Below are 14,546 nucleotides of genomic sequence, written 5' to 3' on the forward strand. Positions count from 1 at the left end.
TTGTGAGGTTTTATTTTCTAAAATACAAATCAAATTGTACACCTCATTAACCGTGATGAACACAACAGCGTTAAAATGTAAATAAAAAAAAAATTTCATTTTTGATAAAGTAAAACCGAATATTCTGAGCTGACTGTGATTTTTATACAACTTCAACCAAAGCTGGTTCTCAACAAAAGTTTTTGGAATTTATTCGAGCTTTTCTTTGGGCTGAAAAACGAGGCCAACTCATGAGAGCGAAAAAAGTCACTCACAGGAAGCAAATGTGAGTAGGGAATTAATAAGCCTTATTAACATCTCCAACAGAGGTGCAAAATGTAATTGGTCATTGTCAATTTAAATATAGTGAAGTAAAAAGTACATATTTTAAACCATAAATGTAAAATATTATATCTTTAAAACGCAGTCAAACTAGAACGTAGCCAAAAAAATGACTTATGTATAGTAACAAAGTACTCAAATACTTTACACCACTGGATTCTGGAAGCTCGTTTCCTCACTTCCTCATGGTGTACAGTTAATAGTGGGCAAACAAGCACCGATAATGTTCTCAGCACGTTCGGATTGTCCTGTGTCGTCTGAGAGGACAGTCCGAGAGGTCTCTGTAGACCAGTAATGTCAAACTCAATCAAAGAGAGGGCCAAAATGAAATGCTGGGTCTCAGTAGAGGGCCAAACACTGTCAATGAACAACAAGACAGACAGAATCATAGGCGGCTCTAATGAGGTGGCAAAGGGTGGCAAACACAACCTTAAGAAAAAGCATTGCCACCCTGTTTGCCACCCCGGCACTGGTGTCCCACTGTATAAAATATAAATTAAATTTCCTTTTTTGATTTACAGAAGTGGCGCTTCGATGTGATGACATCAAAATAAACTTATACCTGTAAATAATAGCAAGAAATCTCATCTTTCTATTGAAGCGTATTCCAAACAAGCGACTCTCAGGAGCTGCTTCATTTTAGTGAATCAAACATCACAAATCTGTCTGGCTCTTTTTGTCTTGGGTTTGACATGTCTGCTGTAGAATGTCAACTAATGTCTGATTTGGTAGCTAAATCAAAAACAGACTCAATAAATAAACCTACATCAGCAGCTCTTGTGGCAGGTTGATCTTCGTCAGATGATAAAGGAAGAACAATCTCTGCCGTTCCTTCTTCGTTATGTGTGCTCCCACTTCAGGTTCTGAAAGATGATAGATCCCAAGACTCCGTTGTAGAAGCATTGCTGTTCAAAGTGGTGAGTGGTGGACGTGCAGGGTGATTTCTCATGAAGTCCACTATCATCTCCATCTTTTTGTGCAGCTTGTTGTGAGTGCACCTTCTGGCGGTATGCAGGTTCATCACAGTCACAGATGACCAATGAATGTGTAGTCAAGAGCTTCAAAAACATGCCAGAGGAGTCCTTGGTGATTTAGTTGTTTATGTACAGGGAGAAAAGCAATGGAGAAGGAACATTTCCATGAGCAGCACCAGTTGGTGCCCAATCTCACTTTAAAGGTGGAAATTTGATATATGCTCAATTTATTTTGTTCTTAAGCAGAATTTTATTGAATTTACTTAAAAATGAGGTGCAATTGTACATTTTTTTGCCCTTAGCCATTAAATTAAACAACAACCTTTCAACAAAGTGTAGCTTGTCGTACCACGCCACACTTTTCTCTGTCGGAGCAGCGAGAAATGTTCAAAATCTGTCATGTGACACTGAAGCTTTGCCAAACAACAACAAGAGAAAAAATACAACAATCATTTCCATCCCCACCCACTGTGTTAGGACTAGTCAGTAGTAGTAGCCAGCATTGGTGCAAAATCCCCTTTGCAGCATCATCATGTGGAAGAGAACAGTCGAACATCTATCATCGTTCCTCCCTGTAAGCCTGACAGCACGCTCCGATCCTATTCTCTCCTGTGCTACAGCTCTCATCTGTCTCCACTGCAGCCTGTGGTTGGGATCCTTCGCTTGGCCTACATATACGATTTATGTGGTGTTTGTGAGCCGTTCAACAGTAGCAGTAAAAGAGCATATTTCAGGAGCTAGAGTCAGAGGGAGGGACATGCATTATTTATCAGCAGGCAAATAAACGAGGTCTTGCCCTATTTTACCCCGAAAAAATTCTTAATCAACGCAGCATCATTTTCTTAATGAACTGCATCAGCTTGTGTTGCAGAGAGAAGCAAACAGAACCTGAAATATAGCCTGCAGTATTAGTGGAAACAGAACGAAATAAATCCATATTGAATTAAAATGTCATTTTGAAGTATGCACAAAAGATACCATAACTGCAGAATCACACAATCGTGTTTTGGATTTTAAGGACCAATTTTTAGATGGACAGAGTGCAAGTGGACAATAAGACATACAGTACTGCAGACGCTTCAGATTTGACGTAAATCATTCGATATGATGGTGAAAAATGCAGTTTATCCAATTAACCATTTGTTCGCAGGAGAAATGTGACGTTGGTGAAAATCCGGTTCATTCCAAAAAACAAACAAACAAACAAATAAATAAATAAATAAAATGGAAATGTTTGGCTTAATGAGAACTGAGTAGCTTTAAATTGTATCAATGTGCTTTATTATATAGAATTTAATATAAGATTTTATATCATTTTATATCTTAGTTCCCTAAAACCTTTTGTAGCTTTGAATAGATTTGTATAAATATAATATTTCATTTATTTTCAATTACATTTCTTATTTCGATCTCATGAATGAATACAGATAAGAGTAGACGCTTCATCAAAGCAAAAGAAATGCACCCATTAAATAGAAGAATGGTGGGTCTTTTTCGCGGAAGACTCGCTGCATTAGCTGAGCTGCATTAGTGGAAGATTGAGCTGATGCTGTGTTTCAGGGTTTTTTTTTTTTTTTGCCATCTTGTCATTTCTTCGAGCGTTGCATTTTTCCATGCATTGTGCTCTGATGTACCTGGAATAGATTTGGAGGTCTCAGGACCCTGTCTTTGGATAGCATGACATTTTAGATAATGTAGATATAGATATAGATTTACATGCCAATTTCCTATAATGTTTATATCTTGGGCAATTATGTACAATAATTTCAGTGCAATAATAGTAATAATGTAATAACATTAACTTATAATCAATGTAGTCAGATTTTTCCACCATTTGTTTCTCTGCTGCTGCACATTTTATTTCACTTGATATAGAAGTTAATGTGTATTTATTCTAATTATCTTGATTTTTTTATTTTTTTTTTACATTTTTACTTTTACATTTTTACTGTGACCAACTGCAACCCACAATTTCCCTAGGGGATCAGTAAAGTATTCTCATTTTCATTCTGATTTCTTTTCATCTGAACTATTAGACCCAAACAATGACATTGCCCCTGTGCACAAAGCCAGCTCCATGAAGATAGATGTAAAGCATCATGCTGTTGGAGCCGAGGATCTTGAGTGGCCTTCTACAGAGCTCTGACCTCAACCCTATTGAACATCTTCGGGTTAAATTGGAACAGAACCTCAATCCTGCTTACCCTACATCAGTACCCGATTTTACCAATGCCCTTGTGGCTAAATGACACACTACCAATAACTACCATCACCCTCCAAAATCTAGTGGAACATCTTCCCAAAAGAGTGGAGGTTATAATAAAAGCAAATTGAGACTAAATGTGGAATATAAATCTTATGGTCAGATGTCTACAATCTTCCACTGGATGGAGACCCCAAGGTAAACCTAGGAACTGTTAAAAATATATCACAAATGTCACATGGGAAAGTCTGGGTATCCTGTGTAGGTCAAGCGATTACTCTGGAAGGATGAAGGGAGATTTATGCCATTTAAACATATAACGACTACAATGTTTCGAAACCAAATGAATGAGTCTGAGAATGAATGAGGTTGCTGCAGATGAAGAACAGAAGTTAACAGTACATAACTCCACCAACAGAAGAGCTTCAGTGCTTCTCAGAACACATTATACAAGTCTCTCAGACTGTACTGCGATGACAATTAAACCAAGAAATCAGATGGTGATGCTAAATGCTCTCTTACATGTCATGTTCCAAAATTAACAATTGGTGTTCAGGGGTCCGGCGAATTTGAAGGTCAGAAGATAGATATCCTTGCTTTTTAGGAATTTCAGGTCACTATTGATAGTAATCAGCACCAGCACCACATAGTAATTGGTATGCACAGCAGAGATTCTGCATTAGCAGCTCTTGTGGCAGGTTGAACTTCCCCAGATGACCTTCCTCGTACTGTGTGCCTCTCGCTTCACATTCTGAGAAAGATCAAATCCCAAGACGTTGATGCCACTGTAGCCACAGGGCTGTTCAAAATGTTGAGGGGTGAAAGTTTAGCGGGGAATTCTGCTGAAGTCCACCATAATCTCCAATGGTTTGATTGTGTTCAGCTCCAAGTCTTTGTGACTATCAAACAATCAAAAAGGGTTTTTATTGATTGGTTGATTGATTGACGGTTTAATTCATTCATTCATTCCCTAGGGGAAAGGAATTATTCTTAAAAAATTCAATGAATAAAAATACATAATCAAATATAAAGTAAATACGACCTTACATACAGTTCATTACAGACATTTTAATAAAACGCTTTTAAATGCCCTCTTTTGAAAGAGGGCGGGGTTATGTAACTAGGACACGCCCATTATGTTATGGAATAAAAAAAATGTAATTCAAATTAGCGTCATACTAATTCCTAAACATCTGTTGTTCTTTTTTTTTTTTTTTTCTTTTTTTTAACAGTAAAACAAAACCGAATCAAGGTTTGTACTATAAAATCGTATTACTCGTATATTACATTGACAATTTTTAAAACCCTTAGTTCCCGCCTCCTGCGCTGCTACTTGCTAATATCTGTGCACTGATAGGCTGGCTGCTATTCAAGCCTTTGATTGGCACCTAAACGAGCCAATAGAAACGGGGAATAGTCGGGCTTAGTAAGGAGAAAGGCGGAAGTGACGGTGGAGGAGGTAAGGTAAACTGTTGGTGTGATCCATGGCAACAGAGTCAGTGCAGCAGCAGCAGCAGCCTGAGTCCGAGTCCGAACCTGTCATACATACAGAACGCGCTGACCGGGTTCTCCGGGTTCCTTCGTGGTTCTCTAGACCTATATATCAGTTTTCGTATAATATTTCGGATTATTGCTCGTTTTTACACCTTGCTGAATCTCTGTCCTTATTGCAGAACCAGGAAGAATTCGGCTCGATCCATTTCCCCTTCCAACAGCGAATGTTCTGGCACATGAACACAGATCCTACACGACAGATCATCCGGTTAATGTACATTAAAATATATCTACGGGTTTATATGAACACAGAACCCGAAACGAGCATGACGGGCGACCAGGGAGGATCTCATTGCGTCTAAATAGGTTCGGTTTGGATGTTGAAGAGCATCAGCTGAACCTCAGGTGAACATCACAGGTCGTCTTTGATTGTCATTGATTTTGCCACGCTGAGAGCCGTGTGAAAGGAGAGAAGCACTGGGTGAAGATGGCGACTGGAGCAGGATGGCAGCAGTATTACTCTCCTGCTGGAAAATACAGCGCTTCAGGATCAGCCATGGCCATGGAATACACACAGGACCTGCATCTGAAGATGAGCAAGAAGATCGCACAGCTCACTAAGGTAGTGTGTGTGTGTGTGTGTGTGTGTGTGTGTGTGTGTGTGTGTGTGTGTGTGTGTGTGTGTGTGTGTGTGTGATGGACAGAAGTGATGGTGCTCTCCATCATTTGCATTCACAGACACTCGCATTCCAATGATCAGACACATCTTCATGTCTCCAAGACCATTCACAAAGCTGAATCGTATTATATCAGATAGGAAGCAATTGGTGAAGGTGCGGTGTGGTACCTCCAACTCAATCTCACACTGAAACATCAGACTCAATCTATTAGAGGACCACGTCTTTATGTAGCATCATGTCTAAAAGACCATTCATGAAGCTTTCACCCAAACCAGTTCAATCCAACTCCGAGCCATCAAACTCGGTCCATTAGAGAAGAACCACACCTTCATGTAGTATCATGCCTCCAAGACCATTCACAGAAACTACATCATACATTGCATAAGAAGTAATCAGTAAAAACGTGTCATGGTTTAATACGAAAAGTATTTACGCTGAACAAGTTGGTTCACAGCCGTGTTTTATTCCTCTTACTCTACAGCAATAAACTGGGAAATTGGGAAAAGCATGCAGAACCTATGCGATATTATTATATCATTATAAAGTTTTGTGTCTTGATTAAATCGGCTTTACAGGTCATTGTTTTTTTTTTCTCCCATTTGATTTGGTACGTAAAGAACTTCTTCGTGACTCAAATTTCTTCACATCATCAGTTCTCTTGCAAAAATCCACCAATAGGATGATTTATTCCCAGAAAGTTCTTGATCGGTTTGATCTCCATTAGAATACAAGAGCCGACTGCTTCTTTATGCTGCATGGAAGACTATGAAAGACTTAGAAGAAAGTGCTATCGGCCCTCTTCCACATACACAAACGTAGTTTTAAAGCTGATTGGTCAGTATGATTGACAAGGTGGAGACATTGTAACATCCTTCCCACTAGTAGAGCACGGTATTTTTCCTAGTTTATCTCTCAGATTACGTCTACAGTAATCCAGGCGAATCAGAAAAATGACATTTGCGTCTCAAAATGCTCCGTGTCCAAACTTTTGTATTCAATCTTTTCAAAAGTTGCTCACTTACACCAAAACGTATGAAAAAACCCTCACGTCCCCGTACCTAAGATGCTAAGACTCACGTCCTGCCTTTTACTGACCGGCTCTTTGAAACGTCACGGTATGGACTAAAAGCGCGTCAAACGTTTTCAAATGCATCCGTTTTCCAGACTGCGACGAGAAAACGCCCGTTTTCAAATTAGCCCACTTTTCAAAAGGGTACGTTTTTGTATCAGTGTGGACATGACTTTAGACTTCAGATCTCAGAAACCTTGTTTTCTTTGTGCCACACTTTTCCCAAAGTTTGGAACATAAGTGCTGCTAAGTGTTCCTCAACAAACCACAAATAGGAGGACAGATTTAGATGATAAAAAAATGTGCAGAAGAACCACAAATAAGCCAATGGTGAAACAGGGCAATGGGCAGAAAAATGAACAACATACTGTAAGCAGAACATTGCAATGGCAGTCTTTAATGTATAATCTGGGAATAGCTGCGTTTCCTAGTGAGTGTATTGCAGAAATTTGCTCTGAAGTAAAGATCTCCTCCTGAATTCTGAAATATGTTTGGTCTCCTTATATCAAGCGACATATTAGAATAATCATCAGATAGTCACATGATTGCTGTAGATGTAGTGTAGAGCGAATGGGGTTTTCCAACCATTTGGTTTCAATCATTTATTTTGATTCCCTTCTGCTTGAGTTCTAAAGAAAAATGTTGGAATATAGTGACGAGATCTCCTGTTTTGGAGAATGAATCAATACCTTCTGACCAGTCAGATTTGACGCAGATCTGTTGTTAATTTGGTTTTCCAGTTTTGGCTCGTATATATTTTACATCACGTTGCTGCAGTACGGCTTTAAGCGGCGAGCATTTCTTAAATCGGGATGGTTTTGAGGAGAACATACGGTATTTTGTGTATTTTTCTGGTATTATAACAGATGGTTAAAAAAAACAAAAAACATTCTCAGTTCTGCAGAACTAGAGACGCCTTGTTGATCAGGTTGAAGTTGACAGGAAGGATACTGTAACTCGAATGACCACTCTTTACCATCTCCAGACATCTCAAAATTGGATGCAAATCTCACACCAGGTTTCTTTCAGCTAAACTGGAGGCTGCAGTGTGCACAGGATCTATTCTTACTGGATGGTTGAAGATCACGTCATGATATTTGTACACGATGCCTTCCGACTGCACAGAATCCACAAGCCTGTTGGTACAGTATTTTTAGCTCACAAGTTGCACCATGTGACTCCCACAGTGTTGTTCGTTCACTCCACTCACTTTTCGATGATATGCTAATCTGGGTTGTATTCAGAAACGATGTGTACTCCAGTAACGTAAGCGTGCATGTACATAAGGACGAGCCAGCCACAGAAAAGGGTGTTAGTTTGCCTTTTTTATTTATTTATTTATTTATTTATTTATTTATTTATTTATTTATTTATTTATTTATTCAACACAATGCAATCCAACACCCTTATTCAGACTCTGATATATCATGAGCCATCATTACTCATATCTTGTGACTCAGCTTACCAGGATGACCAGTTAGTGGTTTTGGATGAGAGTGCTTCAGGTGGGTTAAAGTACGATCACACAGTGTAGAAAAAAAAAATCTGCTTAGAAATTCCTCTTCGAATCAATGTGAAGATGAAATTGCCTCATGCTCGGTATTTCATTCAAACCATGGCTCGAGGCTTTGTTCTGTTTTAAGGCCGTCTTTATGGACTCGCTCTCATCACCCCGTGTCTGCACGCTGACAAATTATAGATGATGCAGCGTCCCTGGTCACATCATTTTGCCAAACTTGGCAACCCTGAGGCAGACCGGGCTGCCAAGCGTTGTCAAGGTTATTGTTTCGAAACGCCACTCAGAGCACCCAGTGTGTACATTAACACTTAACATTTAATAACCATTAGCCCGTGTAGACCAGGTTGGTTCAAATGAAACGGTATAGGAGCTATCTGACCAAACAAGATCACCCATCGTAGCTCTGGGCTGATTCCTGTCAGGTCTCGCTGATCCTCCTCCGAGGAAGGATTTCTTCACAAACGCTGCTGGAACGTCTTTGCCGCAGTTCCTCATGCACTGCTCCATATACAAGGGCAGAAATGCTTAACTAAGCTCCCTAAGCGAAACAAATTTAGTCACGTGTTAGGCTATTTTTTCCCCCCAGAACCACTAGGTCATACATCTCATCTATATAGTGATATTAACCGCAAGGTCAATTTGAGCTCAATCTTGTGCCAAAAAAAAAAATATTCGGGATGCCAATATTACACCTGATATCACAGATTTTTTCCTGTAGAATATTTTGTCATCATTCTAGTGAAACAGATCCTGCGTTGTGCAATACAAATAAAATAGCAGTGTTTATCTGAGCTTTCATTTAATATAGACTTTAGCTTACATTGCAATGCTTGCTTACACTTTTTTGCCTCTTTCCTAATTCTCATCAGTTGCTACCTGTTGTTATAAATAATAGAATTCAAGTTTGTTGTTTTATGTAAAGGTCAACCTATTCATCTGTTTTGCTGATTAATTGGCACCGATAGCTGATTTCTATGGTCTATCGGCAAAAATCCATACCGATAGTTTTTCCAGGTTGCGTTATACAGTAAGAGAGCGGCATCTAGAGGCAAATCACTGATGCCACGTGCTGTTTGTTTTTTAATTAATATATTCTTATTTATGTCATGTAGCATATTTTTTATGATTCAGTACCATTTTTTATTATTATTATTATTATTATTATTATTATTACTACTACATATAGAGACATTGCTGATTGGCCAGTATGGCTGAGAGTAGAGAGACAATGTAAAATGTTTTTTTTTTTTAGTCTCCAGTGTCAGCACTTTTTATAAGTTATTAATTCACTTGTTTTTTTTTAAGAGTTATTTATTTAAATTACAAGGGAAAAAAGAGACTGATGAGGTAATAATTGCTTATAGCTGCTGTCGCTGTAAAACATTTAATTTTTTTCCACCTAAATCCCATATGTCATCATCAACATCATCAAACTCATGATGAAGAATGCTTTGATCATTTTTCTGATTTCTTTTTATCTTATCCCTACAGTGGCAGCTGTCTCTCTGTTTGAAATCAGATAAAAATGTCCTGGAAAATAGGCCACACACTTGTGCGCATCTTAATCCAGAGTCGAGAAAAAACATGACCCTTGCGCTAACGTGTAGAGGAACACAGGCCGTCATGGTGCCGAGCAGATGGCCGTAGCCTCAAGCCTGTAGGGATAAAGCTCGGAAACGGAACAGGACGCAACAGGAAACGGCCTTTTCTCACTCACCGAAGGCTCCGTAATGGCTTTAATTCTGTGAAAGAATTGTTTATTGCAATAGAGTTCAGTGTGTGCAGTTTTGTTTGTTGCTGTTGCTTTTTTTTTTTTTTTTTTTTTTTTATCCACACCAATCCCGATGAAATTATTTGCTCCCCTCCCACTCAATCCTCCACCAAACACTGAGAGAAAATAACTGTATTTGCAGTAATCCTCTCTGACATTTAAAGACTTCATGCACCACAGTACACTCTCTTCAAGCTGCTCTCGTCAGCACTGCCAGTATTGGAGATGGGATTAAGATTCATTCTGGAGAATCTTTTAAGCATAGCTACATATAACTTTAGCAATTTTTAATTTTTAATTTTTTTACTATTGATGCATTCTGATTTTTTTGTGCATATGCTTGTGAGATCATGTGCAATATGTTCCCTTTAGAGTCTGGTTCCGCTCAAGGTTTGTTCCTAATACTATCTAAGGGAGTTTATTCCTTGCCACATTTGCCCCAAGCTGCTTTTAGTGAAAAAATACACACATATATTTAATATAAGTGAATTTTCTTCAATAATTCTTACATTCTCTTAAATCTGTGTCCATTGTGAAAAGCACAATAGAAATTAAATTGCATATAACTGAATGTGCAATCGTCCTTTTTTGCCCCTTATCTAAAGTATCACCAAAGGGCAATTATAGTTGCTTGGGATGGGGGTAGAAATCAAAAGCCGACCAAAAAGATCCATCTATCTTTAAGTCTACTGTGTGTTCACTTTTACCATTAATGCCTGATGCAAATATGGGAAAATAAACAACTAGATGTTTATTACGTTATTGAGAAACCCCTTTTATAGCGGGGTCATTTTTCAGCAGGCAAGATAAAGCTCACATTGATGATGCCGTGTAAAATTTGACAGACAGACAGACAGACAGACAGACAGACAGACAGACAGACAGACAGACAGACAGACAGACAGACAGACAGACAGATAGATAGATAGGAGGGAAGGAGGAACCATGGCAACTCAATCAAGTTTGAATTTGGCCCTTCATAGGAAAAAGTTTGGACACTACCAGCCAATCAGATTTAAGTATTAGTACAGACCCTGAATTAAATGTTTCAAGAAAATGAAAAAGCAGTTTCCAGATTTCAGCATAATGAATAATGGCACAAATCCTTTTGCAGCCCAACTTGAAATTAGCCTGACATTCTCTCTGCCAGTTGCTTGAGGGATTCCTGTTTGGCAGGATACAGCAGAAGATACTGCACAATGTTGTTGTTTTTTTTTTTTTTTATAACATTTTTTCTAAGTCCTTATAAAAATGTGCATGAATATTTCGCATGTTCGTGCTGCGTTGTGTTTCCAAAAATATTTTATCTCCATTGAACAGAGCTCGGGCGTGACACGCATTGTGCATCCAGTTCTTTTCTGGTCCGTGTAATTCATAAAATGTGCAACACGCCCACGCAGCGGCTCTAACGGCAGACTCCTACGCCTTTATATCACACCACCACAACTGGTGTGGATGGAACTTTCTTTGCTTTTATTATGATTTGTTTCATGTCGTATTTGATTTTTTATTATTATTATTTAATTGAATTTAAATTGTACTGTAGATCCCGTATCTGAAATATCTATCTGTCGATGTGAAGTCATTTCGAAAAACGTATTGAAATTGATCGAGGAATAATTATTTTTTGTAGTTTCTACAAGTAAGCAAAAAGGGTTTTACCCACAAATAAAAGTTTAATCAAAGGTTCTATTACAAAAAAATGATTAATTGAAGCTTCACTCTTCTTCTCAGATTCCGTGTACAGTTTTACTTCAGAGCTTAAAGGATCGAGAACAAATTCTTTCCCAAAACTAATCAAAAGAGCTAAAAACCGAATGAGCATGCTGTCAGAGCCGGACTCGTCTGTTTGTTATGTAGCGTGTTGCATTAACCTTGACGGAGAGTTGCTCTGGGTTTTTATAAAACCTTGTCAAATCTCATTTTAATCAGCAACACGATTAGCGTATTTTTTTCTCCTGGTGCAATGAGAGACGACGCTGTGCTTGAATTTGCATCATGCTTTTAATATTTGACAGGGTCACGCAGAATTCTGCTTTTCGCCCGTTCTGATAAATGAGTAATGGTGCCGAATATGGCATTCTTTTCATTTTTTCCTTTTTTTTTTTATTTCTTTATAATATCGATGACTTGTTCATCCAGCGCAGAGGCAGAGAACTTCTCCACCGTGTGAGAGCTGAAACCCCTCGATCGATAAGCCATGCAAATTACATCAGAATTCCCATCTGGCCGAAGAGACGTGTTCGGCATCGTAAAATCGAATCCCGGTGTAAAAGTCGAGACATGTTGTGGTTTGGTCGTTGTGTTGCTTGTCACGATGTAGGTGTGAATGTAACCATGTGAACCTTTTTTTTCTTTTTTCTGGATTGAATAAAGAAACCTTTAAATGCGATTCAGTGCTAATGTAATCTAATTCACGTACACTGTATGGACAAAGGTAGTGAGACACCTGATTTTTTTCCAGCCATATGCGATACTTTGCCCAAACTGTTATCACAAAGATGGAGGCACTCAATTGTATTAGACGTCTTTGGATGTGGTCACATGAAGTTTTGCCTTCAGTTGAACTAGAAGACCCAAATCTTTTCCAGCATGACAATGCCCCCATGCACTATGTCAGCTCTTTATATGGAAATGTAAAGATATTAAGAAGATATGGGGTACATGGGTTGGAGTGGAAGATCTTGAATGGCTTGCTTTCGATCTCTGAACCTCAACCCTATTGAACACTTTTGGGATGAATTGGAACACTATTCGATTCAATTCATTTTTATTTGTGTAGCGCTTTTAACAATGAACATTGTCTCAAAGCAGCTTTACACAGATAATGTGGTGATTAAAAGTGAATATGTTATTAATGAGTAATTTTGTCCCTGATGAGAGAGCCGGTGGCGACTGTGGCAAGGAAAAACTCCCCTAGATGGTATCAGGAAGAAACCTTGAGAGGAACCAGACTCAAGAGGGAACCCATCCTCATCTGGGTTGCACCGAATGTCCCCTAACACTAACTGCACTAACCCCACCTTGAACATGAAAAGTAGCTTGTTTATATATACACTAAATGGATGAAATAATTGGAAAGTCTGAATTTTCCAGCCATATGTGGTTCTTTCCCAAGCTTTGGATGAGGTTGATTGAATTTTAACTGGGAGACCGAAACCTGTTCCTACATGACAATCCCCCTGTGCACAAAGGGGCTCATGAAGATGAAAATGAAGATGGTTTACATGGCTTGAAGTGGAAGATCTCCTGCTACAGAGCTCTGACCTCAACCCTATTGAACACCTTTGAATTGATGAATGTAAACGCTGACTGAACCCCAGGCCTCCTCACATCATCTACTGTACATCAGCACCTGACTGAATGAATCTCACACAAATCTCCACAAACACACTCCAAAATCAAGTGGAATATCTTCCCAGAAGAACGAAGCGTATTATAACTGGAAATAAACAAAATTTAAATACACAAAAAAAAATCACATACAAATCATAAGGTTAGGTTTTGCTGCCAAAACAGTTCCGACCCATTGCGCTTTACCAGCATGAACTTCTTTAGTAATTTGAGCTACAGGAGCTCGTCTGTTGGATCAGACCCCACGGACCAGCCTTTGCTCCTTGTGGGACATCCCACAAGAGTTGCAGTTTTTAGATGTTCTGACCGTGTAGTCATCACAACTAGTCAAACTCGCTCAAATTCTTACGCTCACCCATCTTTTCTGCTTCAATAGTCTACAGTAACTTACCAATCATTCCACAGTTACAAATGTGGTGAACAGAAAAGCATCTATGAATGCTGCACAAAATCTTGAGATCAAACCTTGAGGTGTATGGGCTACAAGTGTAGAAGACCACAGTGGGTTTCACTCCTGTCAGCTGATAGCCATTCTCCCTTTCCCAGATGTTTATTGTTTTTTTACACCAGTTCGTTCATAATTTGGTTAGAAAACCAAATAAAGTGTGAATAGGCAAGGTGAGAGTTCCAACAACAGACTTGCTAAACATACAAAACCAGATTTATTACTGAAAAAAGAACATGTCTGGTCATGTCCTTTGCTTCATGAAGACCCACACACAGCAGAGCTAACACAGGGTTAATCAAGCCATTGCTAGAGATCACAAGCGAGTGTACAGAGAATAAAAAAGGGGGCCGGATGACGCACGAGCGAGCGAGCAGTGCTTTGATGTTCGGGGCGTTCCGAACCGCTCTGACATCCCGTGTCCTGCGCTGTCATCGCAATCACAATCACACAATCTCTCTCAGAAATATCTCGACGCCGGGATTGCTAGTCTACTACAGCTGGAAGCTGAAGGGGCAGGGAAGAGCGCTGACGAACAAAATCACCTGCTGGCGTTCGAGCGCCATTGAGATTCTACATATTTCTGCCAAAAAAAAAAAAACTAGGTGAAGGTGTTGACAGGAATAGAAGAGGAAAAATAGTCCTTATTGCAAATATAGCAGTCTACATCCAGATTTAGTGCGTAAATAATGTGTATAAATTACTGTCCATAAACT

The 14,546-nt window shown here is 39.0% G+C and overlaps 1 protein-coding gene across 3 annotated transcripts in view; it reads left to right on the forward strand.

The window, feature by feature from the left end:
- The first annotated feature begins 4,926 nt into the window (after nucleotides 1-4,926).
- fam184ab (family with sequence similarity 184 member Ab) overlaps nucleotides 4,927-14,546 on the forward strand; it is a 138,427-nt gene continuing 128,807 nt past the window's right edge. For all 3 annotated transcript variants that reach the window (XM_083562448.1, XM_083562449.1, XM_083562450.1), the window contains exon 1: nucleotides 4,927-5,614. In XM_083562448.1, coding sequence (XP_083418574.1) covers nucleotides 5,480-5,614 — 135 coding nt within the window. In that variant the 5' untranslated portion in view covers nucleotides 4,927-5,479. The remainder of the gene's footprint in view (nucleotides 5,615-14,546) is intronic.

Source organism: Silurus aristotelis (genome assembly GCF_946808225.1).
Source record: "Silurus aristotelis genome assembly, chromosome: 15".
Lineage (NCBI taxonomy): Eukaryota > Metazoa > Chordata > Actinopteri > Siluriformes > Siluridae > Silurus > Silurus aristotelis.